Source organism: Sminthopsis crassicaudata, chromosome 4, assembly GCF_048593235.1.
Source record: "Sminthopsis crassicaudata isolate SCR6 chromosome 4, ASM4859323v1, whole genome shotgun sequence".
Classification (NCBI taxonomy): Eukaryota; Metazoa; Chordata; class Mammalia; order Dasyuromorphia; family Dasyuridae; genus Sminthopsis; species Sminthopsis crassicaudata.
In genome coordinates this window covers 272386717-272410252 of record NC_133620.1, presented here as the reverse complement: position 1 = coordinate 272410252, position 23536 = coordinate 272386717, and the positions used below count along the sequence as shown (strand labels likewise).

Here is a 23536-nt window from a genome sequence, read left to right as displayed (position 1 = left end):
TAACTACTGATAACACTTGAAATGGCTGGCTCTAGGATCATAAATTTTGAATTAAAAGGGACCATAGAAACAAACTCTTTGAATCCAACCTCCTTATTTTATAGAAGTAAGGAAACAAGAGAAGTCATTTGTGAAAGTTGACACAGATAGCTCTGTTTTTTTGAGACAAATTTTTGAGACAAAATTTGAACTCGGATCTTCCTGAATCCAAGTCCAGTGCCAGGCTATCCTTCATAGAGGCAGTTTAAAAACATAAACAAAACCTTGAGAAATACAAGGCAGCATCATGTTTAACCTAAAATAAAGAGTTCTCAAGGAGAAAATTAATAAGTTTGAGGAGTATAAAAGATTAAGAGAAAAGAGATTTTTTTTCTTTCCTTTCTATTAAATATGAAAGAAATGTGTATGGATCAAAGTTACTGTGGCTATTATGAGACAATAAAATAGGTGACAGTATATATCATTTTTCCTGAAAATCATTTGAATGAAAGTGAAAAGCATGGTGTCCATAGGCTGCTAAGCAAACACCTAGCCCTCTCTTATTTCTTACCACTCCTTTTTCTGGTAGGCAATATAATAACTATGCAAATGAAAGAACATTCTGATTTGGTTGTATCCACATAGTATTTTTTTGTAGGACAAAGAAACTTCTATTTATTATGATTGGCCCTTTGTATACTATCAGCAAACAAGGTAGGTCTAATTTCATAGCTAAATCCTAGAATCTTATAACATCAGCACTGGAAGAGGTCTTAAGAGAATATCTTGCAGACCTTTCTCCTCACTTATCTTACAAGTAAGGAACCTGAGGGCCTCCGCAGAAAAAGTGCTTTGCTTAAGGTTACATAGACCAGTAGGGGCAGAAATGAATTTAGGCATGTGTAACTCTTTTCACTGTGCTTTGTAACCTTTTTTTTGCCCTGAGGCAATTGGGATTAAGTGACTTGCCCAGGGTCACACAGCTAGGGAGTGTGAAGTGTCTGAGGCCAGATTTGAACTCGGGTCCTCCTAACTTCAAGATGGATTCTCTATCCATTATGCTTTGTAATCTTTATAAATATGAGAAAAGAGTTTTTCTATTCAGAACATTTTGAAATTAATAAAGTGTTCACACCCAAAGAATCTGACCTTATGTTAATTTCTCTAATTCTCCAGGTGTTTCACCCATAGCAGACACTCAATAACTCCTAACATTTGAATGATACCTTATTACCACTAATTTTACATGGATGGAAATTGAAGAACGAACTATTGTTTAGGCAAAGGCCACCTCGTGAGTTTTCCTGGGGCAAGTGTTCTGGCTGCTAATCTTTCTGGTGTTTGTCACAAAATCTGATGTCATTGGATAAAGGGGTTATTTAAAACAAGCAATAGGTAGAGGCCTAGCATGGCCATTTTAATCAAATTAATTTCCTCAAAGGTAGCAATCACCAATGTTGGTAGAGAAAAAAAGTGTCTAAAATGTAGAAATTTTTCTTTAAAAATGTGTTGTTTTTAATAATATTGCTTGAAAACTGTTCTATAAAACAATTTGGAACTGTACAACTTATACCCTTTGACCCAGCAATACCCACTATTAGGTCTGTACCCCAAAGAAAAAAAAATTAAATGGAAAAAGACCTATATGTACAAAATATTTATAAGGTTCATATATATATATATATATATATGTATATATATATATATATATATGATGGTGAAGAAAAAGAACTGAGAGGATACCCATCAATTCAGGAATGACTGAACAAGTTGTGGTATTATGGTTAGATTGAATATTATTGTGATGTGGGAAATGACAATGGTGGGTTGGTGGTTTCAGAAACACATGACAAGATCTATATGAACTGATACAAAATGAAATGAGCAGAACCAAGAGAATACTCTATGTAGTAACAGCAATATTGTATGATGATAAACTGTGGATGACTTAGTTATTTTCATCAATACAATGATTTAAAACAGTTCCTAAAAAACCATGATGAAAAATGTTATCCACATTCAGAGAGAGAGAACAGAGTCTGAATGCAGAGTGTAGCATATTTTAAAAACCTTTTTCTTGTTTATGTGTGTTTTTTCTTTTGTAACATGTGGAAATATATTTTATATGACTTCATATGTATAATTGATATTGTATTGCTGGCCATCTTAATGGGTGGGGGAGGAATGGGAGGGAAGAAAAGAATTTGGAACTCAAAATTTTAAAAAAAATGAATTTTGAGTAAAATACAAACTCAATATGAGTCAATAGTGTGATATGGTAATCAAGAAAAACAAAAGCCTGGATCCTGTTGAACTGAAAGGTACTATGTCTAGAAAGGAGATAATCTCTGTTCTCAGGACTCATTTAAGACCACATCTGGCATGCTGTGCTTGGCTCTAAGGACCATATTTTAGCAATGATGTTGATAGACTATAGAGTATCCAGAAAACATATATTTTTAGACGTGGACAATATGGGAATTTATTTTGCTCAATTATGCATATTTGTTACAGAAGCTGTGTATTTCTCGTGTGTTTTTTTTTTTTTTCGAATGAAGGGTGGAGGGAGAAGAATGGGATAGCCAAACAAAAAACAAGCAAAAACAAAAACAATCAGAAAGAAAGCATCCAATGAAAGGTGAGCTATGAGAAGCAACATAGTACAGTGGGGAACTTGGATTCAAATCCTGCCTCTGACATTATGTCTATGACCTTGGCCAATTCACTAAATGTTTTTAAGACTCATGTAAAATCAAAGAGTCAAAATTTTTTATTTCTAAGCCCCTTCCTGGCTCTAGAGTCTGATTCTATATGATGGTGATATGTTTTGAGTTTATGCTATGGGAGAATCAGAAGCATCTAATGGTATTTCAAGTATTTTAAAGAATTAGGCTTGTCCTCTTGGAGAAAACTAAGAAGAAGAGGTGGGGGCTTTCAGGAAAAAAAAAAAGTTTAGATTTCCTAATAAATAGAACAATCCAATAAACATTTAAGGAGTACCTATTACATACCAGGTACTATACTAAACTTTGGGGATAAAATTAAAAAAAGAAAGAAGGAAAGAAAGGAAAGAAAGGAAAGAAAGGAAAGAAAGGAAAGAAAGGAAAGAAAGGAAAGAAAGGAAAGAAAGGAAAGAAAGGAAAGAAAGGAAAGAAAAGAAAGAAAGAAAGAAAGAAAGAAGGAAAGAAGGAAAGAAGGAAAGAAAGGAAAGAAAGGAAAGAAAGGAAAGAAAGGAAAGAAAGAAAGGAAGAAAGAAAGAAAGAAAGAAAGAAAGAAAGAAAGAAAGAAAGAAAGAAAGAAAGAAAGAAAGAAAGAAAGAAAGAAAGAAAGAAAGAAAGAAAGAAAGAAAGAAAGAAAGAAAGAAAGAAAGAAAGAAAGAAAGAAAGAAAGAAAGAAAGAAAGAAAGAAAGAAAGAAAGAAAGAAAGAAAGAAAGAAAGAAAGAAAGAAAGAAAGGAAAGAAAGGAAAGAAAGGAAAGAAAGGAAAGAAAGGAAAGAAAGGAAAGAAAGGAAAGAAGGAAAGAAGGAAAGAAGGAAAGAAAGGAAAGAAAGGAAAGAAAGGAAAGAAAGAAAGGAAAGAAAGGAAAGAAAGGAAAGAAAGGAAAGAAAGGAAAGAAAGAAAGGAAAGAAAGAAAGGAAAGAAAGGAAAGAAAGGAAAGAAAGAAAGGAAAGAAAGAAAGAAAGAAAGAAAGAAAGAAAGAAAGAAAGAAAGAAAGAAAGAAAGAAAGAAAGAAAGAAAGAAAGAAAGAAAGAAAGAAAGAAAGAAAGAAAGAAAGAAAGAAAGAAAGAAAGAAAGAAAGAAAGAAAGAAAGAAAGAAAGAAAGACAGTTCTTTCCTCAAGGAACTTACAATTTAAGGGAGAAAGAAAATATAGAAAAAGAAATGAAATGGGAACCACCAAATGGCATAATGTTAAAAAATAAATAAATAAACAAACAAACAAACAAGCAGAGCTGTTGATGGAAAATGTAGTTAAAAGCAAAATTTTGGAAGTTCTGAGCCATCTATGAAGAAAGGCTTAGGGTGGACTTTATTGTTCCATCCTCTAGGTCTCCAGTCAGATGAAAGAAGCCATTGAGGAGCTGAGAAGGCCTAGAGATGATAAGCTCATTCTGGAGAATACATGATGCTCCAAAAAAGCAAAATGAAGTAAAGCTGCTAATGAAAAGTGTGGAAAGTTACCAAGAAAGTTCAGAACTTTACTCCAAAGCTATATATATATATATATATATATATATATATATATATATACACACATATATATATATGGATATGGATATGGATATATACGTGTATATGTATATGGATATATGTATATATGTATATGGATATATGTATATATGTATATGGATATATGTATGTATGTATATGGATATATGTATGTATGTATATGGATATATGTATGTATGTATATGGATATATGTATGTATGTGTATATATATATATATATATATGTATATGTATTCTGGGCAGTAGTAGTAGAAAGTAGTAGTAGATAGTATGCTATCTACATAGTAGTAGAGAATGAAGCATCTGGAGTCAAGGAGACATCTTTCTGAGTTCAAATCTGACCTCAGACACTTACTAGCTATGTGATATTGGGCAAGTCACTTAAACAGTTTCCTCATCTGTCAAATGAGCTGGAGAAGGAAATGACAAACTACTCCAGTATCTAAGCCAGGAAAACCCAAATGGCATTGTGAAGAGATGGATGAAATTGAAAATGACTTAATAACGAGGAGAGCAGCTGATCCCTCTGTAATTAATTGATTACAAGGATCACCTAAGGGCCCCAATACTCTCATTTTAAAGATGAGGAAACTGAGGTCTCCAAGGCAATGTTTTGTCCAAGCTTGCACTAGTAGCAGCAGTGGTAGAATTTCAACTCAGATTCTCTAATAATAAAGTTACCTTTTTTGCAATCTTCCTGGAAGCCCCAAAGAACTGCATTGGTTTGACTGACTTTTTTCTTTGCCTGTTGAATGGACTTCTGGAAGGGCAAGCTACAAGTGTTTCAGACAATGAAAGTTCAAACCAGGTTTTTGCTGAGAGCTGGAGCCAAGTGCATCCATGTATGAGGATGAACTTGAGAGGAAGCCAAGGGAGAGAGAATATACGCACATGACTTTCTGACGTGCACAGGGACATTTTTGCCTCATGTTCTGAATTTGCTTTTTCATATGAAAGCAGTTAGCTCCCACAGCCCAGATTAAGTCTTGGCTCCACAAGTCAAACTAGAGGCATGACTTGGCTCCTGTTTCCATCTTTCCTGACTTGCAGAAGTTTGCCAGGTCTCTGGGATCTGATAAATGGGATCAGCAGAAATCTAAGGAGACACGACATGCTCCCTGGCCTCTTTACCTAACCATTGGTCATCCTGTATCTCATCCCTCATTTCTGTGCAAGAGTGACTAATTGAGCTTCCTCCAAGAAGGAAGTCCCAGAATAGACTCTAAGAACTGGAACCAAGCACACCACCTTGCCTATGGCAGGTTTTCAACAAATGATCCCTCAGTTATAAAATGAAGAGGTTGAAGGAATGAATGAATCTATTTTAAGGAATGAATGAATCTATTTTAATTTCCTAACTTTACAGAGAAACTGAGACCTAAGGTGTTATGTGACTTATATCAGGTCATAAAGCTAGTTAATGGCCAAACATAGGCAAGAACCCAGATGGCCTGATTTTCAATCCTGTCCTTTTTTTATCACCTCACCCTGGCTAAAAGAATTGGACTTGAATTCTGGCATTCCTAGCAGGATCAAGTATCCCTCAAAAGTATGCTTAGGAAAGATATCAAAAGGCATGTAGTCCACTGATGACCATAAAGAAATATATTCTGGCCAGAATTACAAATGACCACTGGATCAGCCCCAAACCATTATTTTGATTCAAGTTATCAAGTTGTACATGCTTTCCTAGTCCATATGGGGACAATGGTTCACTTACAGTTTCTGGCTAGTAACTACTAGCTTTTTTCTGATATTACCATCAGGAAGACCTGAGTTAAAATTCAGCCTCAGGTACTTACTAGCTGTGTGACCCTGGATAAGTCATTTAAACTATTTGCCCAAATTTCCCCATCTATAATAGCATTTATTTCTCAGGGTTGTTGTGAGAATCAAATAAGATAATTTAAGGAACGTTACCTGCAAACCTTAAAGAACTGTATAAAACATCAATGACCATTATTTGCCATGATTATCATTGTTGTGTTATCTTCTCCGCTTAGAATGTAAGCTTCTTGAGGGTCAGGTTTACTTGCTTTTCACATCATAACCTATGTTAAACACTGATACACTGTACACTAGTACATGGCACTTGGTACACTGAAAGAACTTACATTTCATTCATTTATTTACTCACTGTAGAACGGAAGAGTCATTCAACATAAAAGCTGTTATATTTTCAGACAAACTGCTGCTTAACCACAACTCTTCCATCTTACACTTGTGAAGTTGTATTTGAGTACAAATACAAGACTTTAAATTTATTCTTATTAAATTTCATCTTATTAGAGTCAGCTTGTTACTCTGGGCTAGGCTAGAAAATCTTTTGGATCCTGACTCTCTTAACTGCAGTGTCTAAACAGTCTCTCCCAGCTTAATATCATCTGCCTTTATCTAAATTGCTGAGAAGAATATGAAATGGATCCCTGGGGGATTTTACTGGGGAACTCTTTTTATATTGACATATTCCCTGTTTAATAACTAGTCTTTGATTTCAGCCATCTAACCAATTCTGAATTTGATTGCATTATCTAATACACATATTTCTTCATAAACTGGATGTGGAGAACAAGATCTGAGTTCAAATCCTGTCTTAGACACTCATTAGTTGTGTGACCCTAACCTCTGACTTAGTTTCTTCATTTGTAAAATGGGAACAGGTTGCTGTGAAGACCAAATGAGATATTGTCATAAAGATCTTTGCAAACCTTCAAGCCTGCATAAAGTATTAGCTATTGTTATTAGAATAATATATTTTGTCAAAAGCTTTGCTAAAATTCAGGAAAACTATATTCACAATATTACTCTCATCTGTATGTTCAGTAATCCTGTCAAAAAAAAGGAATGAGGTTAGTGGGGCATGTGACCTGATCTTAAAAAAACCATATTGATTCTCTGTAATCACGCTTCCCTTGCTAATGTTCAGCATTAATGATAGCTCTTGAATCTTTCCTAAAGCCATGTTGCATTAGGAAGAACTGAAGAAAGTGGGTAGATTTATTCATGAGAAAAGAGGACTTAGAGGGATATGATTCCTGTTTCCAATTCTTTGAAGACCTGTCTTAACAGAATCAACCAATCAACAAATATTTATTAAGGATCTGCCATACATTAAAGATTATGCTAAGGTTCTGGAAATACAAAGACAAAAAAAAAAAGATTCAGGAGTTTATTTTCTAGCAAAGAACAGATTTAACTTGCTCTGCGTTGCTCTAATGAGATGAACAAAAAGCAAAGGGTGGGAGCCACTGAGATGGAGATTTTGGCCCACGTTTAGGGAGAATGCTTTGACAATCAGAACCATCCAAAAATGGGATAGTGCATTGAGAAACGGTGAACTCTCAATCACTAAAATTGTTAAAGCAGAGAATGTCATTAGGGTAACTGCAGAAGGTTCTTACACTGGGTAGGAGAAAGTTAAACCAATTGACCTATACTATTCCTCTCAATTATATCAGGTTATGATACATGATAAAATATTTCATTTCATGGTACAATCAATAAATGCAGTACTAGTAGCTAGGTCCCATCATTTGCTGTACCTTTTTTCTGCTCTATTAAAAACTGAAGGATGGTGAGATAAAATAGCTACCTCATAGTAAGGTTTACAAAAAAACTTAACATATACTTTCTATCTCATCTGAGGGTTACTACAATGAAGCAGAGTCTACTTGCAGAGCCTACATCACAAAGACCTGGAAAAAATTATAAGGGTCCTGAGTAGAAAGAAAAATGTATCTTTGAGGGAAAGCATAGCATGGATGAAGGAGTAAATTTACTGATGGAAAAAATGATAGCCCTGGACACCATTGGTAGTACCTCTTCTTGGAAGCCACCTAACCACCATCAGGAGGTTTTCTGCCTTACCTTGACTACGTGGAGTTTGGGTAGCAGGTTGCAGTCAGCAAGGGTCAGCTCCTCCCCATCCAGAAACTTGCGCCTGGAGATTTTCTCATCATCTCCACAAGTATCTGCATCTATCTCCTCAGGTAGAGGTGTATTCAGGTAATCATCCAGTTTCTTCAATGCCTTTGTCAAGCCTCTTTCAAGAGCTACGAGGCAATACCAAAACAATTTTTTTAAATTTAGAGACTTTTGTTAACTTCTTTGGCAATTATTATTAATTCATTCAGTAAATATTTTATTTTTTATCATTTTATTTATTAAATATTTTCTCCAGATACATTTAAAACATTTTTTGGCATTTATTTTTTAAAACTTTTAAGTTCCAGATTCTCTCCTTTATCCCCACCCCTGCCCCATTAAGAAACCACATGTGAAGTTATATAAAATATTCCCATTAAAGATATAATGTAAAAGAAAACACAGAGAGACAGAGACAGAGAGACAGAAACACAGAGAGAGAGAATGTTTCAATCTGTATTCAGACACAATCAGTTCCTTCTCTCCATATGGACAGGATTCATCATAAATCCTTCAGAGCAATAGTGAATCATTAAACTGCTGAGAATAGCAAAGTCATTTATTGCTGATCATCCCAGAACATACTTTGTATTTAGTACATTTCTCTTTGCTTGAGTGTGTGGAGGACTTAACAGGTTTTTTCCTGAGAGCATCCTGCTCATCATTTTCCATTGAACAAGATTCCATCATTATCACATATCATAATTTATTCAGAAATTCCCCAATTGATGGGCATCCCCCCTCAATTTTGAACTTTTTGCCCTGAGACAAGAGCTTCAGCAATTATTTATTAAACCCTTCTTATGGATCCAGGTCACTGGATGGGGAGAGGGAGAGAAAGAGAGATAGACAAACACCCACATACACACAGATTATATGGAAGGTGCCCCTACATAGCCATGGGATGTCCTAAATAAGAGATGCAGTAATAGATACAACACCTGAGGTTTAATGTCTCCTGGGTAGTCTATGAGCAATGTATATTTTCAATTCAATTTGACAAACATTATTAAGTTGCTTCCCCAGGACAAAGGATTGTATTGGGTATAGTATGATGATTGAAAAAGTAAGTATAAAGTTAACACAAGCAGTCTGTGGTTTTTTGCTCCATGAGATGCAGGAATTGTTTCATTCTTTATATTTGATTATCCAGAAGGACAATAGCTGACACAGAAGGTTTTTAAATAAGCTTGCAGGTTGATTTCTTTGCAATAGTACTGTGAGGTAGATAGTACAGGCATTATTATCTCCAAGAAATTCAGAGAGAGTAATTGATTTTTTTTTCCTGGCCACATGACTAGAGAGAGATGTCAAGACTTTAGACTAATTCTAGTGGTCTTTACACTTTACACCATTCCTCCTCTCTCTTTATACTTAAATACAGGTATATTCTTATAAGATCATAGATTTAAGGCTGCAAGAGCCCTTAGAGGCGATCAAGTCTACCGACTTTTTATTTTATATTTGAGGAAACTGAATCACAGAGATTTTAAGTAACTTGCTCACATCACACAATGAATAAGTGTGTGAAGCAGGATTTGAAACTATGTCTTCCTGATTCCATTGTACCACGATACCTCTCAAATCATTAAGAGAAAACCATGATGAAGAATCATGAAACTCCACTGTGATGATGTAAGTATGGAACTAGTTGGCCCATAGGATATTATTTTACCTAATAACCAAATCCAATACCATTTCCTCTTTCTGACCTACTTTTCTCCTGTCAAAGTTCTTTCATAATAATAATCATAGGATCTGAGATTTAGAGACAGAAGAGGCCTTTCACTTCATGGGAAAATTAAACCCCCTAAAGGTTCTTTAAAGTGTTCAAGGTCACACAGGCAGTAGAATTCCATATTCTCAGACTTTAAATCTACTACTCTTTCCATTATACCATGCTACCTCTCAAATCATTAAGAAAAAAACTTTTCTTGGGGAGAGGGGAACAGGAAACTTTTTTCTCAATAGTATTTTATTTTCCAATTATATGTAAAGATAGTTTTTGACATTTATTTTTGCAAGATTTTAAGTTCCAAATTTTTTCCTCCTTCTTACCTTCCCCCTTCCCAAGACAGCAATCTGATATATTATATATATATATATATATATATATATATATATATATATATATATATATATATACACACATATATGTATATATATATAATCATTTTAAACATATTTCCAAATTTTTCATGTTGTGAAAGAAAAATCAAAACAAAAGGGGAAAACCACAAAAAAAGAAAAATCAAACAAACAAAAAATAGTATACTTCAATCTGCATTCAGTCTCCATAGTTCTTCCTCTGGTTGTAGCTGCCATTTTCCATCCCAAATCTATTGGGATTGTCTTAGATCATTGTATTGCTGAGAGGAGCTGAATTTATCATAGTTGATGATCACATCATCTCGCTATTACAGTATACAATGTTCTGGTTCTGCTCACTTCACTTGGCATCAGTTCATTTAAATCTCTCCAGACTTTTTTTAAATCAGCCTGCTCATCATTTCTTATAGAACAATAATATTCTATTACATTCATATACCATAAATTATTTAGCCATTCCCCAATTGATGGGCTCTTTCCAATTCCTTGCCACTACAAAAAGAATTGCTACAGACATTTTTACACATCTGGATCCTCTCTCTTTTGTGATCTCTTTGAAATATACATAGTTCCAAATTGCTCTCCAGAATGACTAGATCAATTCACAACTCCACCCACAATAACTAGCATCCCTGTTTTCCTACTTCCCCTTCAATATTTATCATTATCTTTTCCTGTTATCTTGACTAATCTGAAAGATATAAGGTGGTACCCTCAAAGTTGTTTTAATTTGTATTTCTCTATTCATTAATGATTTAGAGCCTTTATTCATATGAGTATAAATGGCTTTAATTTCTTCATCGGAAAATTATTTGTTCATATCTTTTGACCATTTATCAATTGGAGAATGGCTTATATTCTTATAAATTTCAGTCAATTCTCTATATATTTTAGAAATAAGGCCTTTATCACAAATTGTCTATAAAAATTGTTTCCCAGATTTTGCTTTCCTTCTAATCTTGGCTGCATTAATTTTGTTTGTGTAAAACATTTTTAATTTAATGTAATCAAAATTATCCATTTCATAAACCATAATGTTCTTTAGTTCTTCTCTAGTCATAAATTCCTCCCTTCTTCAAAAATCTAACAAGTTAACTATAAGATGGGGAAGATTTGGAGCTCAGAATCTTACAAAGATGAATATTGAAAACTATCTTTACATAACTGGAAAAATGAGAGAGTGAGAGACAGGAAGAAGAGATACAGAAATAGAGAGAAAGAGAATGAGAACCTTGATGAGTCATGAGTCATGAAACCCCACTGGAATGATCTCAGCAGAAATTGGTTGATGTAACTATGGAACTAAATGGCCCATGCAATGTTACTTTACTGAATATTGTATTTTTATGAAACCAAGGAATGACACTAAACAAGGCATGCTTAATGCCTGTGTTCCACAAGAAAAATGGCACAACCAGACTCTTTGCTCTGGACTTCTTTGCAAGGAAGCTGTGATGTCAAAACTACCTCCAACTGCTCAGTTTCACCAAAATTTTTAGCCTGACTTTTAATTCTAATTGGACAAGCTTTTCCCCTTACAATTTTCCTCCTTCTTTGCTGGTCTCTCAACAAATATCCATGTTTTGTCTTCTTTTTAGAACCCTTTTGTTGGAAATAATGGAATAACACCAACCCAGGATAAATCAATTGAATTCCTATTGGCTGATGATTGGAGGTTGTTTCCCAATACTTTTCCCTCCCTTGTGCATCATTCATCCTTTCTGCTTCATCATCTGCTTTGTGTTTTCAGCATAAGAGGAAGGAGAGTCCAGGAATGGGGAGAAATTCCTGTGTTCCCCTCAGTCATAGAGTCTAGACTTCCAAGGTTTGTAAACCTATTTGAGGGTTTTGTAAGAAATAAGGATTAATGGAGTTTTATTGTTTTTTTCTTCCTGAAGCACTCATGACTTACTTTTGTTTGTCTGTTAAGTCCCTTTGCACCTTTTAGTCATAGGGAATAGAAAAAGGGGGTATAAAGGAGAGCTATTTGACACCTGTCAGTTGTGGAGAATACAGGGGTTGTAGTAGACTTGAAACAACAAGCCATTTGACTAATATTCTGACCAGCTCTTGATTGAGACTTCTTTAAAAAAAAATCCAGATCGCAGAACTATATATTTGGAGGTATTAAGGCACCTCAATGGTTATCTAGTTTAACTGATTATTTTACAGATGAGGAAACTAAAGTCCATGCAACTGAAGTGACTTGCCTCGTGTCACAAAGGCAGCAAGTGTCAAAAACAAGTTTCAAACTTAGGTTCCTTGATCCCCCAAATCCAGTGTTATTTCTACTATCTTTTCTATGAAAAAAGAAGTCATGTATTGAGAAGTCATGAGATCCAGGTTCTAATCCCACAGTTCACTTTGGGTCTTGGAATCAGAAAGTCATTTAATTGTTCCGTGACATGGTTCCAATACTAAATGCCATAGAGAGTCACATTTTATGATTGAATAATTTTTTTCAGAAGAACACCAATACATAAATCATCAACATTTCTATATATTACCAACAAAAGTCTAGCAGCAAGAAATATTCCATTTAAAATAACTGTAGACAATATAAAATATGTGGGAGTCTCCCTGGCAAGACAAAGTCAGGAAGTATATGAACACAATTACAAAACACTTTCCACACAAATAAAGTCAGATCTAGACAACTGGAAAAATATCAAGTGCTAAGGGTAGGCCAAGCTAACATAATAAAAATGACAATTCTATCTAAATTAATATACATATTCAGTAACATACTGCCAAGAAATTACTTTATAGAGCTAGAAAAAAATAATAAAGTTCATCTGGAAGAACAAAAAGTCAAGAATTTCAAGGGAATAAATTTTTAAAAATGCAAATGAAGGTGGCCTAGCTGTACCAGACAAATTTCATAGTGCTATGTCATCAGTGAACCCAACCAAGACTTCAAATCTCATGTATAAGATGCTTCTGTGGAAGAAAGCATGTGTCCCTCTTCCTTTCCTTTCCCGCTCCCTTTCCTTTCCCCAATATACTCAAGGCATACGATGGATTTATAAGCTATAATCCGGTTTGGGACCACATCAGTGAAGGGAGAATCTATAGTACAGAATTCGGCTCCTGTCTGTTTGTCTTCTGTCAGTCCTTAGAATCTGCCTCAGTAAGAACAGGGCAAACAGCATATGTGGAAAGGCACCATGAAACACAAACAAATCCCTTGGTCTCCACACCCTGGAAAGCCAACAAGCTTATCTAACAAGTGCTGTCTGCATTCAGATAGCCCTTGCCAAGAAATTTGTTTTTCCTCCTACCTTCCATCTCAGACCATTAACTCTGTCCCAATCTGGCAGCCTATGAATTCCATTACCTCTTTCAGCCTAGGTCATGACAACAGCAGTGTATGCTGTACTTTCCATTTCAGCAAATATGAGGGGCGTATGATCGAAACCAGAGTGGCAAGAAAGCTTTGAAAATGTCCAAACAAGGCAGCTTGGATTTTTTCTGCCTTTGCGATCTGAAACCTCCCCCCAACCCCAATAACTTCCTTTGAGCGGCAGGCTGGGTAATTGTTCTGGCATGGGAAGCAAAAGTAGGGAGGGGTGGGGGTTTTCTAAGGTATCCAGAAGACTGTGATTCACCAATAGCTCAGGTTATTGACTAATACCTGTTTCTCTTACTACTCCATCCCCTCACCCCTGTAAAGATTTATCCTGTACCACACACAAACACACTGGGTGAAATATGTAATGAGGAAACAGGGGGAATAGTTCATAAATATTCTTAGCCATATGCAAACAATCTCAAATTTATTCCCCCTTCTTTTTTTTTTTAAAGAGTAGGGGAAAAAACCCACCCATTCCCTGATCACTTCCAGATTCATTGAGGTTGATATTACATAAGACCCAATATTGTTTTCTCATCGTAGAGAAATAATGACTTGGAAACAGCAATTTGAGCTAAGAAAATAATATACTCTTACCAAGGCACAGAGTCTGAATGGAGACTGGGAAGCCAAGTTTTAAAACACAGCCTCCAACACACTCACATTCAAGTATAGCTCAGAATTTCCTTCCTTTCTTTTTATCTGTCTTTTTCTCTACTTTTCTCTCCTTTTTTCCTTTCTGTTCCTTCTTTCCCTATAGTCATTAGCTACAGAAAATAGTAGCTATCCAGCAATCCACTACCAAACTATATTACTCCCGTGTTCAGTCAAAATTTACTTGGAAAGGTGACCTTTAAAACTCATGGAGCTCTGATTATCCACATTTTTATATCCCTGCATCCTAGTCTTCATTTTCATGAGCAGCCTTTTTTTGACATAAATATACACAAGCAAAAAGCAATGAGGGAAAAACTATCTATAATAATGGAGCCAACTAGTTGGGGAAAGCTGATAGTTCGATTTTTAGCATGAATACTCATACCTTGAAAATCACCAAACTACAAAAGCAAGACTTGGTTTATTATTTTGTTGATTGTCTAGACTTTAAAAAATGATGGAGAAGATGGTAACAATGCAATGCAGATTAAACTTAAACGTGAGTTGCATGTATATTTGGAAGGCCAGTTAAAACATTCACAAGCATGATACTGGGTTGTGTCTATTAAACTTGAGAATGCTAATTTAGAAAGCAGCAGTCTAGTCTAATGGAGAAAATGCTGATGTTGGAATAGGAAGATGTAGGTTCAAATTCTACTTCTAAAACTGACTATCTGCTTCACCATAAGCAACTGCTTATCTTCTCTGGTTCCATTCTTAATAATGTTACCAAAATATGACCAAAGGACTTTACGGTAGGGTTTTGGTTATAATATATTTATAGTATTATTATAAAACAACATTATTAGGAGGCAATGTCATATTAGAAATGCTTATGTTTTGGACTGTACGGAACCAAATATAGTTGAATGAATTTTTCACTTTGCATCTGCTGTTTATGATCACATAGACTCAGCTGGAATGTGTAAAAATAGCAAGAAATGAAACAGGAGACAGATGAAAATTTTACACAGAGGCAGTGAGGCCGATTGGACCTGAAGTCAGGAATACTTTGAATTTCACTTTGTCTGAATCCCACTTGTGATATTTATTAGCTGTGTGGCTACTACTAGTTCTATGGACAAGTCATTGTTTCTTCATATGTAAAGTGGTAATAACAATAGCATCTCACTTTTTTCTTTCTTTTTTTTTTTTTTTTTTTTTTTTTTTGTCCTCATGGATCCTTTTGGCAGTCTGGTGAAATCGAAGGATCCTTTCTTAGGATGATGTTTTTAAATATATAAAATGCAAAAGATTACAAAAGATTGAAATGCAATTATCAAAAAAAAAAAATTTAAGTTCATGGACCCCATGTTAAGAATCCCTGAATTGTAGAATTTTGCAAGCTTTTTTAAAGCAACACCTGAAGGTTAGCAATTATTATATTTTTAGAGACTGATTTGTTCTTTGTTAAAAGACTTGAATCAGAAACTCCTAAGACTTTATTCCTAAGACAGCATCAATATGTACCACTTCTTTTAAAGAAAAGTGAAGGACTTACCACATCTTACTGATTTTTGATAGGAAAAAAAACAATTTTTCCCTTCCTATCTTCTTTTTGTCATGGAAAAAAAAAAACAAAACTCTAATTCATCTGATTTGTGTGAGTAACCATCCATGCTATGGGATTCTTCTACATACTTTCCCATAAATCTAATGGGGAGAGGGAAGGCATTTGGGGAGAAGAAGAGCTGGCACCTAATTTCCTAGGGTCTGTCCTTGTATTCCTATTCTTGTGTTGTCCTTTCATTTTTATATATATAATAATTAAGCACATGGGTTTGTCCATTGGGGAAATTTCATTCTTGCTATGTACCTTTTTTCCCCCCTGGTCATACATTTCCCTGAAAACATTCTGTATGGGCCTTAGCAGAATACAATAAAAAAGATGTAGACAAAAATCACAAAATTGTCTGGGCACCTCAGGTGGTCACTGTATGCATTTGCATTACTTACCTTATAGCACTCCCTCAGATATTTGATACTTTCAAACTCTACTTGAGAAAAATCATATCTCATTCCCTTCTTTTATATTGAATTGGAACTAAGAATACCCATTTTGATATGGATATTAAACAAGGTTTCCCAAAAGTCTAAACCCCATTTTTAGTTTTAATAGCTTAAAATGGCATTGAGATGTTTGCAACACCCTGCACTTTAACTGGCTACCAAGCTACAATTCAATACAAATATTAATATTACCATGTTAGAAACGAGGAAACTGAGTCTCAGGGACTTGGAATGGTCTGACCTCCATCATAACCATACCATTATATAAATGACAAGTAGTTCATTTGAGACTAGGAGATAGAATTGTAATTATCAGAGAAGGTTGAAGTTTGGAGATGGAGTGAGGAAGAATAAGAACTTCTCTCACACTTTTTGAGCAATCACCTATTTCAGGTTTAAGGCCTAAGGTAGTATGTTACCAATATCTAAATCTGGGAAAGCAGTGGAGTTCAGAATGAATAGGCTGAGAAAAGGGGAGAAGAAGTGAAAGAACAGGACACAGAAAAGGGAAAAGAGAAGTAGAGAAAGAAAGAAGAAAAAGGTAGAGAAAGACAGAATGAGGGAGAGATGTTGGAGACAAAAGGTCAGTGTCTCAACTTAGACTTATCTGAACATCCCAAAACCTTTCCGGTCCAAGGAGCAGGCTGGACAGCTCACAGGATAAATCTCTTTCATTCATTTGCCAACACTTCCATAATCCAAGCCGGACTGGAATAATTTCTAAGGTTTGGCTTCATCATTTCTGCATGGCTGGGCCCAATTTTCTTGGTCAGCTGTTCTACAAGATCCTTCTACAACAGACAGAGAAAATTGGACTTGGATTCACAGCCAGAAAGGGCAATGTTGTCAAATTGACACTGGCTGTGAAAAAGCTCAAAAGATCTCATTTCTGAGAATATTTCAAAGTCTTTGTTTTTAGATTTTCATGACAAAAAGAAGATAGGAGGGGGGGAAAGCCAGACCAGTTTACCAAAAAACAAAGTGGAACTGGCAACTTAACCAAATCCTCTTATTCAACCATATAGATTGTCAGAAAAAATGTTTATGGTGCACACTGATAAAAAGCTTGTTGTTGTTGTTAGTGGTGGTGATGACACTGAATTTTAGTTTGAAGTCTATTTTTAGAAGGGATTTCTGCATGAAAAATCCGAGAGGTTAATCTAAATGACCTCTAGGTTTCATAGGATTTCCTAAGTCTAAGATTATATAAAACTACTCAGTGCTCAGTAGACAGAATTATAGGTAAAAAATCTGCTCGTCTAGACTATAGGTCAAAGAGGCATGTATTCATAGGTTTCTTTCATCCTTGGAAGATGGCAACAGAGGATGGGAAACTCATTCTGAATATCTGTGGATTCAGGAACCCTTCCTCCAAGAGGAGACTGCCAGAGATAGCCATATTTCTGTTCTATTTATCTTCCTCCCTATAATTCCTCATGAAATCCATTTGAAAAAGTTCCCAAGGACAGGGACAGTCTCAATTTTAGATTTGTTTCCCTATGATCTAGCTCAATGCTAGACATTCAGAGGGCATTCAATTAATGCTTCTTAAATGGCACTGATTTACAAATCAATATGACAATCTTAAAATTAGAAAGAATTATGACATTTTCACTTCTTTTGTTGTTTGTTTGAGTTTTATTTTCTTTTTGATCTGAGTCTTCTTGTGCAGCAAGATAATTGTATAAATACATATGCCTAGATTGAATTTACATATATTTTTACTATGTTTAACATATATTGGATGGGGTAGGGGAAAAGGGGGAAATTGGAATAGAAAGTTTTGCAAGTTTCAATGGTGAAAAATTATCCTTGAATATGTTTTGAAAATAAAAATCTTCAAAAAAAATAATAAATAAACAAAAGCTATGAATTTGGTACCTGGTATTGGATCCTAGCTCTGAATCAGAATAATAGTGGTGAGAAAATAAGGGAGACTTGAGTAAAAAAATAAGAAGACTTGAGTAAAAATCCTTTCTCTGCTGTATACCAACTATGCAATGTTGAACAAGTCACCAAAACTCATTGAGCCTCAGTGGCAGATGATATAGATGAATGTGCCTCAGAAGTCAGTGACAGGTGTAAATTAATAATCCTATTATCCTAAACAAATCATTTCTCCTTGTTAAATCTCAGATTCTTCCTCTAGAAAACAAGGGGTAGAGTCCAGGTGTCCAGAGACACTATATTTAAAAAAAAAGAAATAATAAAAGGCATTAGTTTTGGGTAATCATTTGGCTATTTTAAAGCAACTTGGGACTAACATACCAAATTAAAAAGGTGAATTACAGTATTTAGAATGACTTTAGCTTGTCTCTTATCCAATAAATATTATATTTAGGGTTTGGCTTATGTATTATACATATAAAATATAGCATAAACATTTATTAAGTTCCCACTATGTGCAAGGCATTGTGCTAACCACTGGAAATACAATAAGGGTCAAAAGACAATCCCCATCCTCAAAGAACTTATGACCTAATGCATATATGTATGAATACATAGGTGTGTACATATATACTATGTGTACATGTATAAACATATCGATGAGTGTGTATACACACAGAGAAGTTTACATTTAAAATCGAAGGGAGATAGAAAGTAAGATGCACAACTACAGAATCAAATAATTTTCTCAATCTCCTAAAAGCTGCATTTGAAAGAAAAAATTATCATTTTGGGAATTGAATGTAAATTTCTTTTTATTTATACAAAGGATCCCCAAAATATTTATCAACAACAAGAAGAAGAAAGAGAGTAGAGAGAGCAGGGAGAAATTAAGCTAGCCAGCCAGCGAAAAGAGCAAAGAGAGCAAAAAGAATGAGCCCAAAGCGAGCCACTATGAATGGAGCCAGAAAAGGGGGGAGGGTGGGAGCCGGAGAAACCAGGCCTTCTCACTGGGCCGGCTAGAACGTGTTCCTTATTAGTGTGCCCAGCTCTCCCTTCAGCAGTGGGAGGGTAGCGACCCCTACTGACCTATATCAAGCAAAGCACTTGGTTGTGAATCCTGCTCCTGTGCAACCCAGGGGGGAGAAGGAGGAAAGGGGGAAAGGGGGAATGTGTGTTTCCTATTAGGCTTTCCAGAAACTCATAAATGGTTGTAAACCCCATTGTGCTAATAGAAAGAGCGACATAAATGCTGACTAAAGTTATTAGTCCTGGTCGTAGTTTATACGGCACACTGAATTAGGCTGAAAACAGCTAGGTTTTTTTATGGTTATTTTATAACAGGTTATTATTATACATTGAGCCATAGGTTGGGCTTAATACGGATGTTCCTGTAATACCAGGGAGGAAAAAGAAGAAGAAGAAGGGGAAAGCAGCCTGTGACCTCCCTGGGGGGTGCATCAAATGGTTAATATTTAGGAAGCCCCACCAACTTGCTCCCCTAAAATCAGAGTCACAGATTTAAAGCTTTAAAATCCAACCTCTCTCCTATTTTACTTGAAAAGACTCAACTAAAAACACTCGGATTGATATAGTTGGGCATGGCGAGGATTCAAACTCAAATCTATAATTGCCATATACATATATATATATATATATACCTCCCCTTATGCTCTATCTTTGATGCTCTTTTTGTCTTTTTTTTTCTGCTGATATCCAATAAAAGGTCCCCATAACTGACATAAGAATCCTATGTAAAAGAGAAGTCAATCTATGATTTCCCCCAGTTTAAACAATCCCAGATTCTTTTCAACTTTTCAGCATGGTCATTCTGTGACTGTCCTTTAAACCTCTTCCCATTTTTTGTATTATTTGTTTATTTCATTAAACATTTTCCAATTACATTTTTGTATTTTTGACATTTTTGTCATTAATCTTTTTGACATTTTTGACATTGATCTTTAAAATTTTTGAGCTCCAAATTCTCTACCTCTCCCTTACCCATTTGAGGAGCAAATAATATGTCAATTATATATATGAAGTCAGAAAAATATAATATTCCCATTTTTTGAAGGGGAAGAAACAAGTATTTGAGTGCCTACTACATTGTATGGATTGTGCTAAGTACTTTACAAATATTATTTCATTTGATGTTCAAAAAACCCTGAAAAGGACTTAGCAAAGATCTTCCTCATGAATGTGTCTTTTATGGGGGAAATACAACCTTGGAGATTTCTCAGGGGAGGAAGGGGAAGAACCAGGGAAGAATTTGGTAGCTCAGAGGGAGGGATCAAGGAGGAGCCCAATGGAATGCACCTGACAGAGCAGGTCCCAGACCAGGCTAAAAGATCCGCTAATCAATATTTCAAAGGTTGTTAAAAGATGCCCAGAAGTTGGAGGGTTAGACAATGGAGCTTGGTTATACCTGATAATAACCAGATGATATGGGAATAAACTCAAAGTTCACATCAACATGATATATCCCCAAGGCATCATTTGAACCCAAGTTATCCTTAATAAAGCACTGTAAAATGCTGGCATAAGGGGGGTGGTATACAGAACAATTCTTATTCTATTATAATATTTAATAAATGTTTGTTGAATGAAATCCTAAATTGATATTTTATTCTTACCATGTTGCACAAATTAAAATGTATCTTACTGATGATATTGAGGACAATATAACAGCAATAACAAAAATAGTACACAAAGATTAGCAAATTCTTCAACTTGTTACTGTTCCCCACCTCTGCTCTAAGCCCTAGCTCAGATTTCTTCCCACTTTGTACTTGTCCAAAATCAGTGCTCGAGGACAGTTCTAATTAGCAATTTCTATGGACAAGGCAGCACAAAAGGTGCCCAGGTCAAGCAATATGAAATGTTCCCTCAAATCCTGCTGAGGAAACTTAGGACTGAGACAGGGGTGGGCCAATGGGCTAGGGGAAGAGTTCTCCTGGAGTTCTACGGACCTGCAGTGTGCTGGCAACTTTCTAGTTTAACAATTATTCTTCCTGGCTTGTGCTAAATTCAGTTGGTTCTATTTACTAAAGGGCTACAAAGAGTTCCCTTCTAAAACTGGGCACATTGAGAAAAATCCTCCATAAAAGACTACACCACATATCTGCTCTTTACAATGTGAAACAGAAAAATTGCAAGTAGGCAAGGGAAGTCAGGGGAACCATTAAGTAAAGCAAATTTATCTTCAGTGCTCCTATACCTTTTACAATGAATCAGAAAACAGCATTTCTTGAACACTGTGGTCATGATGAAGGGTTGGTGATTATATCTCAAACTATGTTCCATAGATCCTGATTCTCTACATAATGTCAAAAGGAAATCTAGAAGAAAGCTTCGAAGCTAATAATATTTTCCCTTTAAGATATTAAATTTGTTGTTGTTCAATCATTTTTCAGTTGTGTCTGGCTCTTTGTGACCTCTTTTTGGGGGGTTTCTTGGCAAAGATACTAGAGTAGTTTGCCATTTCCTTCTCCAGCTCATATTACAGGTGAGGAAACTGAGTCAAACAGGGTTAAATGACTTTCCCAGGGTCACACAGCTAGTAAGTATCTGAGGCTGGATGTGAACTCAGATACATTAGACTCTAGTTTAAAGTTCAGTTGGTCTATTTACTGAAGGGCTGCAAAGTGTTCCCAGCAGCCCAGTAACATATTAAATAATTTCATCTAAAAAAATGCTAGTCACACAACATGGGAATATGAAAAAAAAAAAACCTTACTTTTTTCTCTGTTTTACTCCAAAATTTATTCCCACTCAATCTTATCTAGTGTGGATGTATTGAGTCTGGGACATATTCCTTCTCCTTCCTTTCCTTCTCAGATTTCTTAAAGCAGAATTTATAGGTTCCATCAATGTGTTTCAAGTACCAAGACATTCCGTGGGGAAATTGGCTTGGTAAATGCTAATATCAATAGGTTATCAACGAATAATTTCCACCACACCTTTATGGTTAGGATGGGCATTATTATACTAAATATTAGAGATGTATTTGGGTATAAGACCTTATAATTTGTAAGCCATTGAATAGTTGCACAGCCAGGATTCCTAAATAATTTTCTCCCCACCCCACCTCTGTCTGGGAGAACATAAGAATCTAGGCTGCTAAGTAATTTAGTAGATAAAGCCCCAGATTGAAGTCAGGAAGACTCGGATTCACATACTATCACAGACACTTGAATGTGAATCTGAGTAAGTCCCTTAACCTCTCTCAGTCTTATTTTTCCTCATTTTTAAAATGGGAATACTAAAGTAACTATTCCACAGAGTTCTTGTGAGATCAAAATATATAAATAACACAGGTAAAGGACTTTACACACCTTAATGATATATATACACACATGTATATGCATATGTGTATATGAATATATGAATATGCACGTGTATATATGCACAAAAATGTTAATCATCATTATTATGAGTCATCTAAAAGGTAAAAAACAAATGAAAGGAATGCCTCCATTCCATTTTTTTTTTTATCAAAGGCACTTTTAAGATATTTAAACTAATTTATTTATTGTTTCAAAAATGAAACAATTTTTGAAGAGTTCAAGAAACCCTGAATTCCAACTTGGAACTCAGATCTGGTCATATAACCCTGAGAAATCCAGAGTAAAGTTGGAGAAAAACCAGAGAATCAACTGAAATAATTCAGTGAAGGCAGGTAGGCGATAAAAGTTAGGCCTCTGATAGATAGAGAAGGCTTCAAGGAAATCAAAGATAATATGCAGACAGAGCTAAATCTCAGTGGGCCAAGTTCTCCCTATTCCTACTCCCAACCATGAAGCCTGGAAGAGAGAGTTTTTAGAATAAACCAAGAAAGGAAATAGTATTTTACAAAGTGAGTAGTGAGCACATGGAACTCCTTAGTCAAAGAAGTAGTAAAGGCTGCAAATATAAATAAGTCCAAGTAGAATTTAGATGAATTCACAGAAGGTAGATCCTTAATAGGTTATTAAGGAAAATTAGAGATATTTTAAATTATTCTCCAACTTCTAGACCATCATGGAAGATAACAAATCACGATCTTTTTCTACAAGGTATCCCCTTAGGTACCCATCTTACAGATAGAATATTAGGTTTGATGGAAATGAACAAAATAGCCATTCATATCATACTGTGCTCTCTTGTATTAGGCAAAAGGCTAAAAGTCCTTTTTTCTATTCCTTAATTCAACCATGATACCTTCCAAGTTCCAGAATTATGGGCTTATGCCTCATAGACCAAACCTGAAGTATGCTATCATGGACCTCTTCCCAGATGATTACAACAAAGTTCAAGCCTTATTGCAGTCCTCTAGGACTTCCCACCTGATTAGATAACAGCACTACCTTCCACCTTGTTCAGCTTAATGCCTTAGATGGGCATTTCAAGTA

At 35.3% G+C, this 23536-nt stretch overlaps 1 protein-coding gene across 4 annotated transcripts in view; it reads right to left on the bottom strand.

Annotated features, from left to right (window-relative positions):
• The window catches only part of CLIC5 (chloride intracellular channel 5), a 241100-nt gene that overhangs the window by 7583 nt on the left and 209981 nt on the right, over positions 1–23536 (bottom strand). For all 4 annotated transcript variants that reach the window (XM_074310752.1, XM_074310755.1, XM_074310754.1 and 1 more), the window contains one exon: positions 8075–8259. In XM_074310752.1, the coding sequence (XP_074166853.1) occupies positions 8075–8259 (185 nt within the window). The remainder of the gene's footprint in view (positions 1–8074; positions 8260–23536) is intronic.